The sequence below is a fragment of the Tachypleus tridentatus genome, chromosome 10 (assembly GCF_004210375.1).
Source record: "Tachypleus tridentatus isolate NWPU-2018 chromosome 10, ASM421037v1, whole genome shotgun sequence".
NCBI classification, from domain to species: domain Eukaryota; kingdom Metazoa; phylum Arthropoda; class Merostomata; order Xiphosura; family Limulidae; genus Tachypleus; species Tachypleus tridentatus.
In genome coordinates, this window is record NC_134834.1 from 2,621,677 (window position 1) to 2,634,198 (window position 12,522).

Here is a 12,522-nt window from a genome sequence, read left to right on the forward strand (position 1 = left end):
TATATTTGTTATATATAGTACAACAGTCACATTATATTTGTTATATATAATACAACAGTCACATTATATTTGTTACATACAATACAACAGTCACATTATATTTGTTATCTATATAATACAACAGTCACATTATATTTGTTATATACAATATAACAGTCACATTATATTTGTTACATACAATATAACAGTCACATTATATTTGGTACATACAATACAACAGTCACATTATATTTGTTATATACAATACAACAGTCACATTATATTTGTTATATATAATACAACAGTCACATTATATTTGTTATATACAGTATAACAGTCACATTATATTTGTTATATATAATACAACAGTCACATTATATTTGTTATATATAGTACAACAGTCACATTATATTTGTTATATATAATACAACAGTCACATTATATTTGTTACCTACAATACAACAGTCACATTATATTTGTTATCTATATAATACAACAGTCACATTATATTTGTTATATACAATATAACAGTCACATTATATTTGTTACATACAATATAACAGTCACATTATATTTGGTACATACAATACAACAGTCACATTATATTTGTTATATACAATACAACAGTCACATTATATTTGTTATATATAATACAACAGTCACATTATATTTGTTATATACAGTATAACAGTCACATTATATTTGTGACATACAATATAACAGTCACATTATATTTGTTTTATATAATACAGCAGTCACATTATATTTGTTATATACAATACAACAGTCACATTATTTGTTACATACAGTACAACAGTCACATTATATTTGTCATATACAATATAACAGTCACATTATATTTGTTATATATAATACAACAGTCACATTATATTTGTTATATACAATATAACAGTCACATTATATTTGTTATATATAATACAACAGTCACATTATATTTGTTATATATAGTACAACAGTCACATTATATTTGTTATATATAATACAACAGTCACATTATATTTGTTACATACAATACAACAGTCACATTATATTTGTTATCTATATAATACAACAGTCACATTATATTTGTTATCTATATAATACAACAGTCACATTATATTTGTTATATACAATATAACAGTCACATTATATTTGTTACATACAATATAACAGTCACATTATATTTGGTACATACAATACAACAGTCACATTATATTTGTTATATACAATACAACAGTCACATTATATTTGTTATATATAATACAACAGTCACATTATATTTGTTATATATAGTACAACAGTCACATTATATTTGTTATATATAATACAACAGTCACATTATATTTGTTACATACAATACAACAGTCACATTATATTTGTTATCTATATAATACAACAGTCACATTATATTTGTTATATACAATATAACAGTCACATTATATTTGTTACATACAATATAACAGTCACATTATATTTGGTACATACAATACAACAGTCACATTATATTTGTTATATACAATACAACAGTCACATTATATTTGTTATATATAGTACAACAGTCACATTATATTTGTTATATATAGTACAACAGTCACATTATATTTGTTATATATAATACAACAGTCACATTATATTTGTTACATACAATACAACAGTCACATTATATTTGTTATCTATATAATACAACAGTCACATTATATTTGTTATATACAATATAACAGTCACATTATATTTGTTACATACAATATAACAGTCACATTATATTTGGTACATACAATACAACAGTCACATTATATTTGTTATATACAATACAACAGTCACATTATATTTGTTATATATAATACAACAGTCACATTATATTTGTTATATACAGTATAACAGTCACATTATATTTGTTACATACAATATAACAGTCACATTATATTTGTTTTATATAATACAGCAGTCACATTATATTTGTTATATACAATACAACAGTCACATTATTTGTTACATACAGTACAACAGTCACATTATATTTGTCATATACAATATAACAGTCACATTATATTTGTTATATATAATACAACAGTCACATTATATTTGTTATATATAATACAACAGTCACATTATATTTGTTATATATAGTACAACAGTCACATTATATTTGTTATATATAATACAACAGTCACATTATATTTGTTACATACAATACAACAGTCACATTATATTTGTTATCTATATAATACAACAGTCACATTATATTTGTTATATACAATATAACAGTCACATTATATTTGTTACATACAATATAACAGTCACATTATATTTGGTACATACAATACAACAGTCACATTATATTTGTTATATACAATACAACAGTCACATTATATTTGTTATATATAATACAACAGTCACATTATATTTGTTATATACAGTATAACAGTCACATTATATTTGTTACATACAATATAACAGTCACATTATATTTGTTTTATATAATACAGCAGTCACATTATATTTGTTATATACAATACAACAGTCACATTATTTGTTACATACAGTACAACAGTCACATTATATTTGTCATATACAATATAACAGTCACATTATATTTGTTATATATAATACAACAGTCACATTATTTGTTTTATATTATACAGCAGTCACATTATATTTGTTATATATAATACAGCACTCGCATTGTTTGTTACATACAATACAACAGTCACATTATTTGTTATATATAATACAGCAGTCACATTATTTGTTATATATAATACAGCAGTCACATTATATTTGTTATATATAATACAGCAGTCACATTATATTTGTTATATATAATACAGCAGTCACATTATATTTGTTATATATAATACAGCAGTCACATTATATTTGTTATCTATATAATACAGCAGTCACATTATTTGTTGTATACAATACAGCAGTCACATTATATTTGTTATCTGTATAATACAGCAGTCACATTATTTGTTGTATACAATACAACAGTCACATTATTTGTTATATATAATACAGCACTCACATTGTTTGTTATATACAATACAACAGTCACATTATATTTGTTATATCCAGTGTTAATCGTGCTGTGGAAATAAGCACAGTTTTGATTTCTTAATGTATCAGTAATGGTTAACTAGATGTAGGGCAGAAAGGGTTAAATGGAGATACTGTTAACAGATGACTCCACTGCCTGTTAATATTCTTCATGCAAGGCTTGATATGAATAGTTAAACTAATTTTTGCCGATTAATCTAAAGATGTATTGTTTAACAAATTATATTCTTATAATTAGTGAAAATGATAGACAACTAAAGACATGGTGGGTAACTAGAAGGCTTCTTTCAGATTAGTTTAATTCTTTATATTTTATATGTTTTTTCAGGTTTAGTGAACTTATCTAAGAGTTGTATTTAAGATCTTCAGTTTCTCATATTTGTAAGTGAACAGGCTCAGTGTGAATCTTTATTACTTTTTATAAGATAACTGTTGTTTGTATAATTATGTATATGTGAAATATTATAGAAAAGTGCTCATTAGCTGTTAATAACACACATCCAAGATTATTATACATTTTTAAACTTGTGTGTTTGTTGCTTTAGTACCACCAAGAATAGAATCAACCAATCGTGATCATCGATACACTGTCACAGAAAAGGATCCAGTTATTATTGATTGCACCACACAAGGTAACCCCCCTCCGACAATTACCTGGCTCAAAGATGGTGACTTCTTGACCACTGATCAACTTTCTAGAATTCAGTTCTTGGACAAAGGTCAAAAACTTAAATTAACTGCAGCTGAAGTAAGTGATGCTGGGAAATACACGTGTGTTGCTGGAAACGAAGCAGGTGTAACAGAGAAGGACTTTAAAGTGTATGTTCAAGGTATAAAGTGGTGTTACAGTCCTGTATTAAGTGTATGTTCAAGGTATAAAGTGGTGTTACAGTCCTGTATTAAGTGTATGTTCAAGGTATAAAGTGGTGTTACAGTCCTGTATTAAGTGTATGTTCAAGGTATAAAGTGGTGTTACAGTCCTGTATTAAGTGTATGTTCAAGGTATAAAGTGGTGTTACAGTCCTGTATTAAGTGTATGTTCAAGGTATAAAGTGGTGTTACAGTCCTGTACTAAAATTAATGATTTTTATTTGTAAATATTTACTTTGATTTAAATTATCTTTATATGCTATCTGTGTAGAATAACAATTTATACTGAAAACAGTTTCTTTTAAGTGATTAAAACTGACATTTAAGTTCACAAGAGCACATCACTTTCAGACAAAGTATGACTAACAACAGTCAGAAACAGTGTAAGATTAACAACAGTCAGAAACAATGTTGGATTAACAAGTCAGAAACAATGTAGGATTAACAAGTCAGAAACAGTGTAGGATTAACCACAGTCACAAACAATGTGGGATTAACCACAGTCGCAAACAATGTGGGATTAACCATAGTCGCAAACAATGTAGGATTAACCACAGTCGCGAACAGTGTAGGATTAACCACAGTCGCGAACAGTGTAGGATTAACCACAGTCGCGAACAGCGTAGGATTAACCACAGTCACAAACAATGTAGGATTAACAACAGTCACAAACAATGTAGGATTAACCACAGTCACGAACAATGTAAGATTAACCACAGTCACAAACAGTGTAGGATTAACCATAGTCACAAACAGTGTAAGATTAACCACAGTCACAAACAGTGTAAGATTAACCACAGTCACAAACAGTGTAAGATTAACCACAGTCACAAACAATGTAGGATTAACCACAGTCACGAACAATGTAAGATTAACCACAGTCACAAACAGTGTAGGATTAACCACAGTCACAAACAGTGTAGGATTAACCACAGTCACAAACAGTGTAAGAATAACCACAGTCACAAACAGTGTAAGATTAACAACAGTCACAAACAATGTAGGATTAACCACATTCACAAACAGTGTAGGATTAATAACACTGAGAAGTATCATAGGATTACAGCTACAGTTAATCCATGATTAATAACTAACATTTGATGAGCCTCTTTTGTTGGCTGAAATGTCAGTTTTAATTTGATTTCTACTGTAAATGTGTTCACAATATTAAATTAAAGATTTCACTCTGCATGATTCCCATTTCCTAACAACCAAAACTAATCTCATATTATCATCAACCATGCTACAGGAAATTATTTGTTTGGTTCTGGTTGTTCACGGTGGATCTGCTACTTTGAATTGCTTTATTCTCAACTTACTTTAGTTTAACAACTTGATTTTATGTGTTACCAATTATCTTTACAACAGTTCCACCTAAGTTTGGAAAAGAAGAGCTGGATGAGAACCCATCGGTTATCCTTAATCGACCAATCACAATTCATTGTCCAGTAACAGGAGTTCCTCCTCCTGCTATCAAGTGGTTCAAGAATGGAGCACAGATAGGCCGATACTCTGATCCTAATGTTGTATTTTCTGCTGATGGACGTCAACTGAAGATATTTAGAACAAAGGTGACTGATGCTGGCCGCTACAAATGTGTAGCTGTCAACAGTGCTGGTAGAAGAGAGAAAAATTTTAATCTCAATGTACAAGGTTTGTCTTTCAAAGATAAAATCTTTCTTCCAGAAAGTATATTGCATGGACTTAACATAAATGATTCCTGTAGAGTTTTTCAGCACATTGATCATGTTCATGTATTTGGTTTTTGTTTTAATGAGAGTATGTGATTTAATTGCTTTGTATATGTGTGTGTACATGCTTGGTAACAGTTAAAAATAAACAAATTCTTATTCATTTCCAGTTCCCCCTAAAATAACCCATCAAAGTGAAAACCTAGTCAGGGGTCCTATAATGAAAGAAGAAACAGTGAAGGCTGTCTTAAATGGTACAGTGAAGTTAAATTGTCAAGTGATTGGGAACCCTGAACCTACAATCTTGTGGTTAAAAGATGGTCAGCTTCTAACTGCTACAGAAAAGTATGGACAGTATCAAGTTGAACACAATGGTCAGTTACTGCGTATCACTCGAGTTCAGGTGTCAGATGGTGGGTTATACACGTGTGTGGCTTCCAATGTGGCAGGCACCTCAGAGAAAGATTTCAAAGTAGATGTATTGGGTAGGAAGGTTCACTTTCTCTTTTCAAACCTTTGTGTCAATAACTGAGGATCAATTACAGAAATATTCTGTAAATTAATAACACTGATTGGAGTATTCATAGAGCACCAGTTAATGATGTATTCTGTAAGTTTGATAGCTGTATATATATAAATATAACTTGTGTTTATGTTCTTTTAATATTTGTTATTCATTTCTCTCATTTCTTCAGTACCACCCACAGTGAAAAATGACGAACAAGAATCACCTGAAGTCTTAGTGAATCGTCCACTCTCTATCGAGTGTCCAGTTGAGTCTCACCCACCTTCATCTTTTAGCTGGCTAAAAAATGGTGTGCCTGTAAACCTCACAAACAACCCTTTTATTAGGCTGCTAGACGGTGGACGGACACTGCAATTGTCAAGAACTCAGTCGTCTGACAAGGGTCTCTACACTTGTATTGCAGAAAATGAGGTTGGATCTGCTGAAAAGCATTTTGATTTGGACATTCATGGTAAGTTAGTTGTTTAGTGATTTGACAGAAAAATAACATTTTCTGATTCTTTATAAATGGCTTCTACTAGCTGTTTCAAGTATCTGGATTTTATATTTATAATATGTTCATCGTTTTCTCATTTCAATATCATTCTTATTCAATACGATTGTTTCTACAGTTACTCTTATATTAACTCAGAAGTATTATAAACATGTACCAAGACAAGAGATTCATTACATAACACAGAGATTTATCACATTAAGTAGAGATTCATTACATAACACAGAGATTTATCACATTAAGTAGAGATTCATTACATAATACTGTTTGTTTCATTGTCTATCATACACGATTTTAAACTTGTTTCTAATATCCCAATTGAGATGCAAAATTAGTATTCACACTAATTTGTTTTTATGAGAGATAATTATTTAGTTTTTTTTACTGTAAGTTTATTTAACTTCATCAATAAAGATCACCATAACAATTTGGTGGTCTAATATTATTATTATATTTCAACCACAAGTTAATATTTAAACAAAATTAGAAAACAAGATCTATATTTAATCCAAGCATCAATCAATATCCTTCATTATGTGGTAGAATTAAGTTCTGAAATTAATTTCCTGCCCTCATGGGTTTGAGTTCACCATTTTTATTTATCGTGTTTAAACGTCCTTTCAGATTAATACATATTATGTTAATCCTGGTCTATTTTCAACACGTAAGGTATTTTATCTTGTTGTCTCCTTAGAACCTCCAACTGTCCAGTCTTCCAGTTCAAATCCATTAAGTGTAAAAGGTGATGGGGTCCAACTAGAATGTAATGTCTCTGGTAACCCAACACCCCAAGTGTCATGGCTTAAAGATGGACAAATATTGACTGCACAAGACCTACAAGGCTTGGTGAGTCATGTGTTAGTTTTATCTTCTGTTATTGTTACTTAATTAACCCTAATAATGTATTTAGAAGTAGGAAACATAGTATTAACAGTTCCATACATACTTTAGCAGCAAGTCCAGTTTACTTAATTAACCCTAATAATGTATTTAGAAGTAGGAAACATAGTATTAATAGTTCCATACATACTTTAGCAGCAACTCCAGCATTAATCAGATATACAAACATTTATAAATAATTACTTTGATACATAAAGCTGCTAATGCATTATCATTCAAGGGTAAAATATGAAAGGAATGTTTTTCCTTTTACTATTATTATTATTACTGTAGATGGACTACTCTGGTCATGAATTAAAAGTCATACTGACCACAGATGGACTACTCTGGTCATAAATTAAAAGTCATACTGTCTGTAAATGGACTACCTTCATCCTGAGTGTCACTGGACATACTGATTATAGATAGACTGCTTTGATCCTGAATGTGACTGGTCATAATGACTGAAGATGGACTACTTTGTTCCTGAGGGTGACTGTTCATACTCACTGCAGATGGACTATTTCCAAGTCTGAATAAATTTTGTGTTAACAATAATGTTGACATCATAAACTAAAGACTAGTATATACAGTAACATATTGTGTTAACAATAATGTTGACATCATAAACTAAAAACTAGTATATACAGTAACATATTGTGTTAACAATAATGTTGACATCATAAACTAAAGACTAGTATATACAGTAACATATTGTGTGAAAAATAATGTTGACATTTTAAACTAAAGGTTAGTATATACAGTAACACATTGTGTTAAGAATAATGTTGATATTATAAACTAAAGACTAGTATATACAGTAACATATTGTGTTAAAAATAATGTTGATATTATAAACTAAAGACTAGTATATACAGTAACATATTGTGTTAAAAATAATGTTGATATTATAAACTAAAGACTAGTATATACAGTGACATATTGTGTTAAAAATAATGTTGATATCATAAACTAAAGACTAGTATATACAGTAATATATTGTGTGAAAAATAATGTTGATATTATAAACTAAAGACTAGTATATACAGTAAAACATTGTGTTAAAAATAATGTTGATATCATAAACTAAAGGTTAGTATATACAGTAACATATTGTGTGAAAAATAATGTTGACATTTTAAACTAAAGGTTAGTATATACAGTAACACATTGTGTTAAGAATAATGTTGATATTGTAAACTAAAGGTTAGTATATACAGTAACATATTGTGTTAAAAATAATGTTGATATTATAAACTAAAGACTAGTATATACAGTAACATATTGTGTTAAAAATAATGTTGATATTTTAAACTAAAGACTAGTATATACAGTAACATATTGTGTTAAAAATAATGTTGATATTATAAACTAAAGTCTAGTATATACAGTAACATATTGTGTTAAAAATAATGTTGATATTATAAACTAAAGACTAGTATATACAGTAACATATTGTGTTAAAAATAATGTTGATATTATAAACTAAAGACTAGTATATACATTAATATATTGTGTTAAAATTAATGTTGGTATTATAAACTAAAGTCTAGTATATATAGTAATATATTGTGTTAAAAATAACGTTGACATCATAAACTAAAGACTAGTATATACAGTAATATATTGTGTTAAAAATAATGTTGATATTATAAACTAAAGGTTAGTATATACAGTAACACATTGTGTTAAAATTAATGTTGATATTATAAACTAAAGTCTAGTATATACAGTAATATATTGTGTTAAAAATAATGTTGACATCATAAACTAAAGACTAGTATATACAGTAATATATTGTGTTAAAAATAATGTTGATATTATAAACTAAAGGTTAGTATATACAGTAACACATTGTGTTAAAAATAATGTTGATATTATAAACTAAAGACTAGTATATACAGTAATATATTGTGTTAAAAATAATGTTGATATTATAAACTAAAGACTAGTATATACAGTAATATATTGTGTTAAAAATAATATTGATATTATAAACTAAAGGTTAGTATATACAGTAATATATTGTGTTAAAAATAATGTTGATATTATAAACTAAAGGTTAGTATATACAGTAATATATTGTGTTAAAAATAATGTTGATATTATAAACTAAAGACTAGTATATACAGTAATATATTGTGCTAAAAATAATGTTGATATTATAAACTAAAGACTAGTATATACAGTAACATATTGTGTTAAAAATAATGTTGATATTATAAACTAAAGACTAGTATATACAGTGACATATTGTGTTAAAAATAATGTTGATATCATAAACTAAAGACTAGTATATACAGTAATATATTGTGTGAAAAATAATGTTGATATTATAAACTAAAGACTAGTATATACAGTAAAACATTGTGTTAAAAATAATGTTGATATCATAAACTAAAGACTAGTATATACAGTAATATATTGTGTGAAAAATAATGTTGACATCATAAACTAAAGACTAGTATATACAGTAATATATTGTGTTAAAATAATGTTGATATCATAAACTAAAGACTAGTATATACAGTAATATATTGTGTTAAAATAATGTTGATATCATAAACTAAAGACTAGTATATACAAAATATTGTGTTAAAAATAATGTTGATATTATAAACTTAAGGTTGGTATATACAGTAATATATTGTGTTAAATATAATGTTGATATTATAAACTAAAGACTAGTATATACAGTATCATATTGTGTTAAAAATAATGTTGATATCATAAACTAAAGACTAGTATATACAGTAATATATTGTGTTAAAAATAATGTTGATATTATAAACTAAAGGTTAGTATATACAGTAACACATTGTGTTAAAATTAATGTTGATATTATAAACTAAAGACTAGTATATACAGTAATATATTGTGATAAAAATAATGTTGATATTATAAACTAAAGACTAGTATATACAGTGACATATTGTGTTAAAAATAATGTTGATATCATAAACTAAAGACTAGTATATACAGTAATATATTGTGTGAAAAATAATGTTAATATTATAAACTAAAGACTAGTATATACAGTAAAACATTGTGTTAAAAATAATGTTGATATCATAAACTAAAGACTAGTATATACAGTAATATATTGTGTGAAAAATAATGTTGACATCATAAACTAAAGACTACTATATACAGTAATATATTGTGTTAAAAATAATGTTGATATCATAAACTAAAGACTAGTATATACAGTAATATATTGTGTTAAAATAATGTTGATATCATAAACTAAAGACTAGTATATACAGTAAAATATTGTGTTAAAAATAATGTTGATATCATGAACTAAAGACTAGTATATACAGTAATATATTGTGTTAAAAATAATGTTGATATCATAAACTAAAGACTAGTATATACAGTAACATATTGTGTTAAAAATAATGTTGATATTATAAACTAAAGTCTAGTATATACAGTAACATATTGTGTTAAAAATAATGTTGATATTATAAACTAAACTCCTAAATTTTTAAATAGAACTTATCAGGTTTTGCACAAAATAAGATATTAACTGTACCACATGAGGTTATATTTATGAAAAGATGCTAAAAAACTATGTAATTTTCATATAGAATTTAAAACTTTGTTTTCACAGGATATTCAAATAGAAAGAGATTCCCAAGTTTTAAAAATAGAGAAAACAGAGGAAAGTCACAAAGGAAAGTACACATGTATTGCTACTAATAAAGCTGGGTCCTTAGATAAAAACTTCAACCTTAATGTTTTGGGTATGTACTAAATATTTTTATTTTTAATATTATAAGTAATTTTAACTTAGTTAATATAAAATGATTTTATTTTTCTTCATGATAAACATTCTTGATAGTGTTTTAATTCAAACCTGTGTAATTCTCACAAATTCTTTTAATTTTAATATACTCTATTCAACCCTGGCATTTTTTGTTCAGCTGAATATTTGTTTTGTAATTTCTTTAATATAGAAGATCACATGTAACAAGGTATCTTGTGTATCATTTATACATGTAATTACCTATATCTGTGTTTACCATATTTACTAGATACTGGTATCATTAACCATGGTTTCAGTGTACATGTATTCCTCAGTGTCTGTAGTTACGTTAAAGTTATAAAACTTCATGTTAATGGTCTTCTGTCTTCTCTTTAAGATATTCAACTTTTATCTCAATCTGAACAGTTCCTCCAACAATATTGAACACCACTGACCCAAACCAGTCTGTACTTGTCAACCGACCTCTGTTCTTAGATTGTCCAGTTCAAGCTGACCCTCCAGCTCAGATTCAGTGGTTGAAAAATGAACAACCAATAGATCCAATAAGGGATCCATTTATTCATTTTATCAATGGTGGTCAGAAATTACAACTCTTACGAACAAGGGTAGAAGATGCAGGCACTTACACCTGTGTGGCAACCAGTACTGCAGGACAAGCCAAGAAAGATTTCAGGCTTCATATTTTAGGTATGTGAATATAATCTTGAAACCTCTTGTATAATTTCCATTGAATGAAAAGTAGTGTAACATTCAACTGAGTCTCCTCACAAGTCACTCGAGTTAACCTCAAAATAATTCAGTATATTATTTCTGAAATAAGATATCTGAAAACTTTTATTATTGTATAAAATCAAACTTTTATATCATTTTATTCTTTCAAGTCTTGAATGAACTACTTATGTTATCCTGGTTGGTTGACATAACTTAGTGGTCTATTGTTTCTTAAACTAATACATTTCTCCATTGCCACATTCTCCTGGTTGGTTGACATAACTTAGTGGTCTATTGTTTCTTAAACTAATTAGTTACTCCATTGTCACATTCTCCTGGTTGGTTGACATAACTTAGTGGTCTATTTTTTCTTGAACTAATTAATTACTCCATTGCCACATTCTCCTGGTTGGTTGACATAACTTAGTGGTCTATTGTTTCTTAAACTAATTAATTACTCCATTGTCACATTCTCCTGGTTGGTTGACATAACTTAGTGGTCTATTTTTTCTTAAACTAATTCATTTCTCCATCGCCACATTCT

The 12,522-nt window shown here is 27.5% G+C and overlaps 1 protein-coding gene across 1 annotated transcript in view; it reads left to right on the top strand.

The window, feature by feature from the left end:
• The window catches only part of LOC143227925 (hemicentin-1-like), a 108,999-nt gene that overhangs the window by 66,968 nt on the left and 29,509 nt on the right, over nt 1-12,522 (top strand). The window contains exons 21-27 of the mRNA XM_076459280.1: nt 3,582-3,866; nt 5,275-5,559; nt 5,768-6,082; nt 6,293-6,574; nt 7,311-7,462; nt 11,112-11,244; nt 11,673-11,954. Coding sequence (XP_076315395.1) covers nt 3,582-3,866; nt 5,275-5,559; nt 5,768-6,082; nt 6,293-6,574; nt 7,311-7,462; nt 11,112-11,244; nt 11,673-11,954 — 1,734 coding nt within the window. The remainder of the gene's footprint in view (nt 1-3,581; nt 3,867-5,274; nt 5,560-5,767; nt 6,083-6,292; nt 6,575-7,310; nt 7,463-11,111; nt 11,245-11,672; nt 11,955-12,522) is intronic.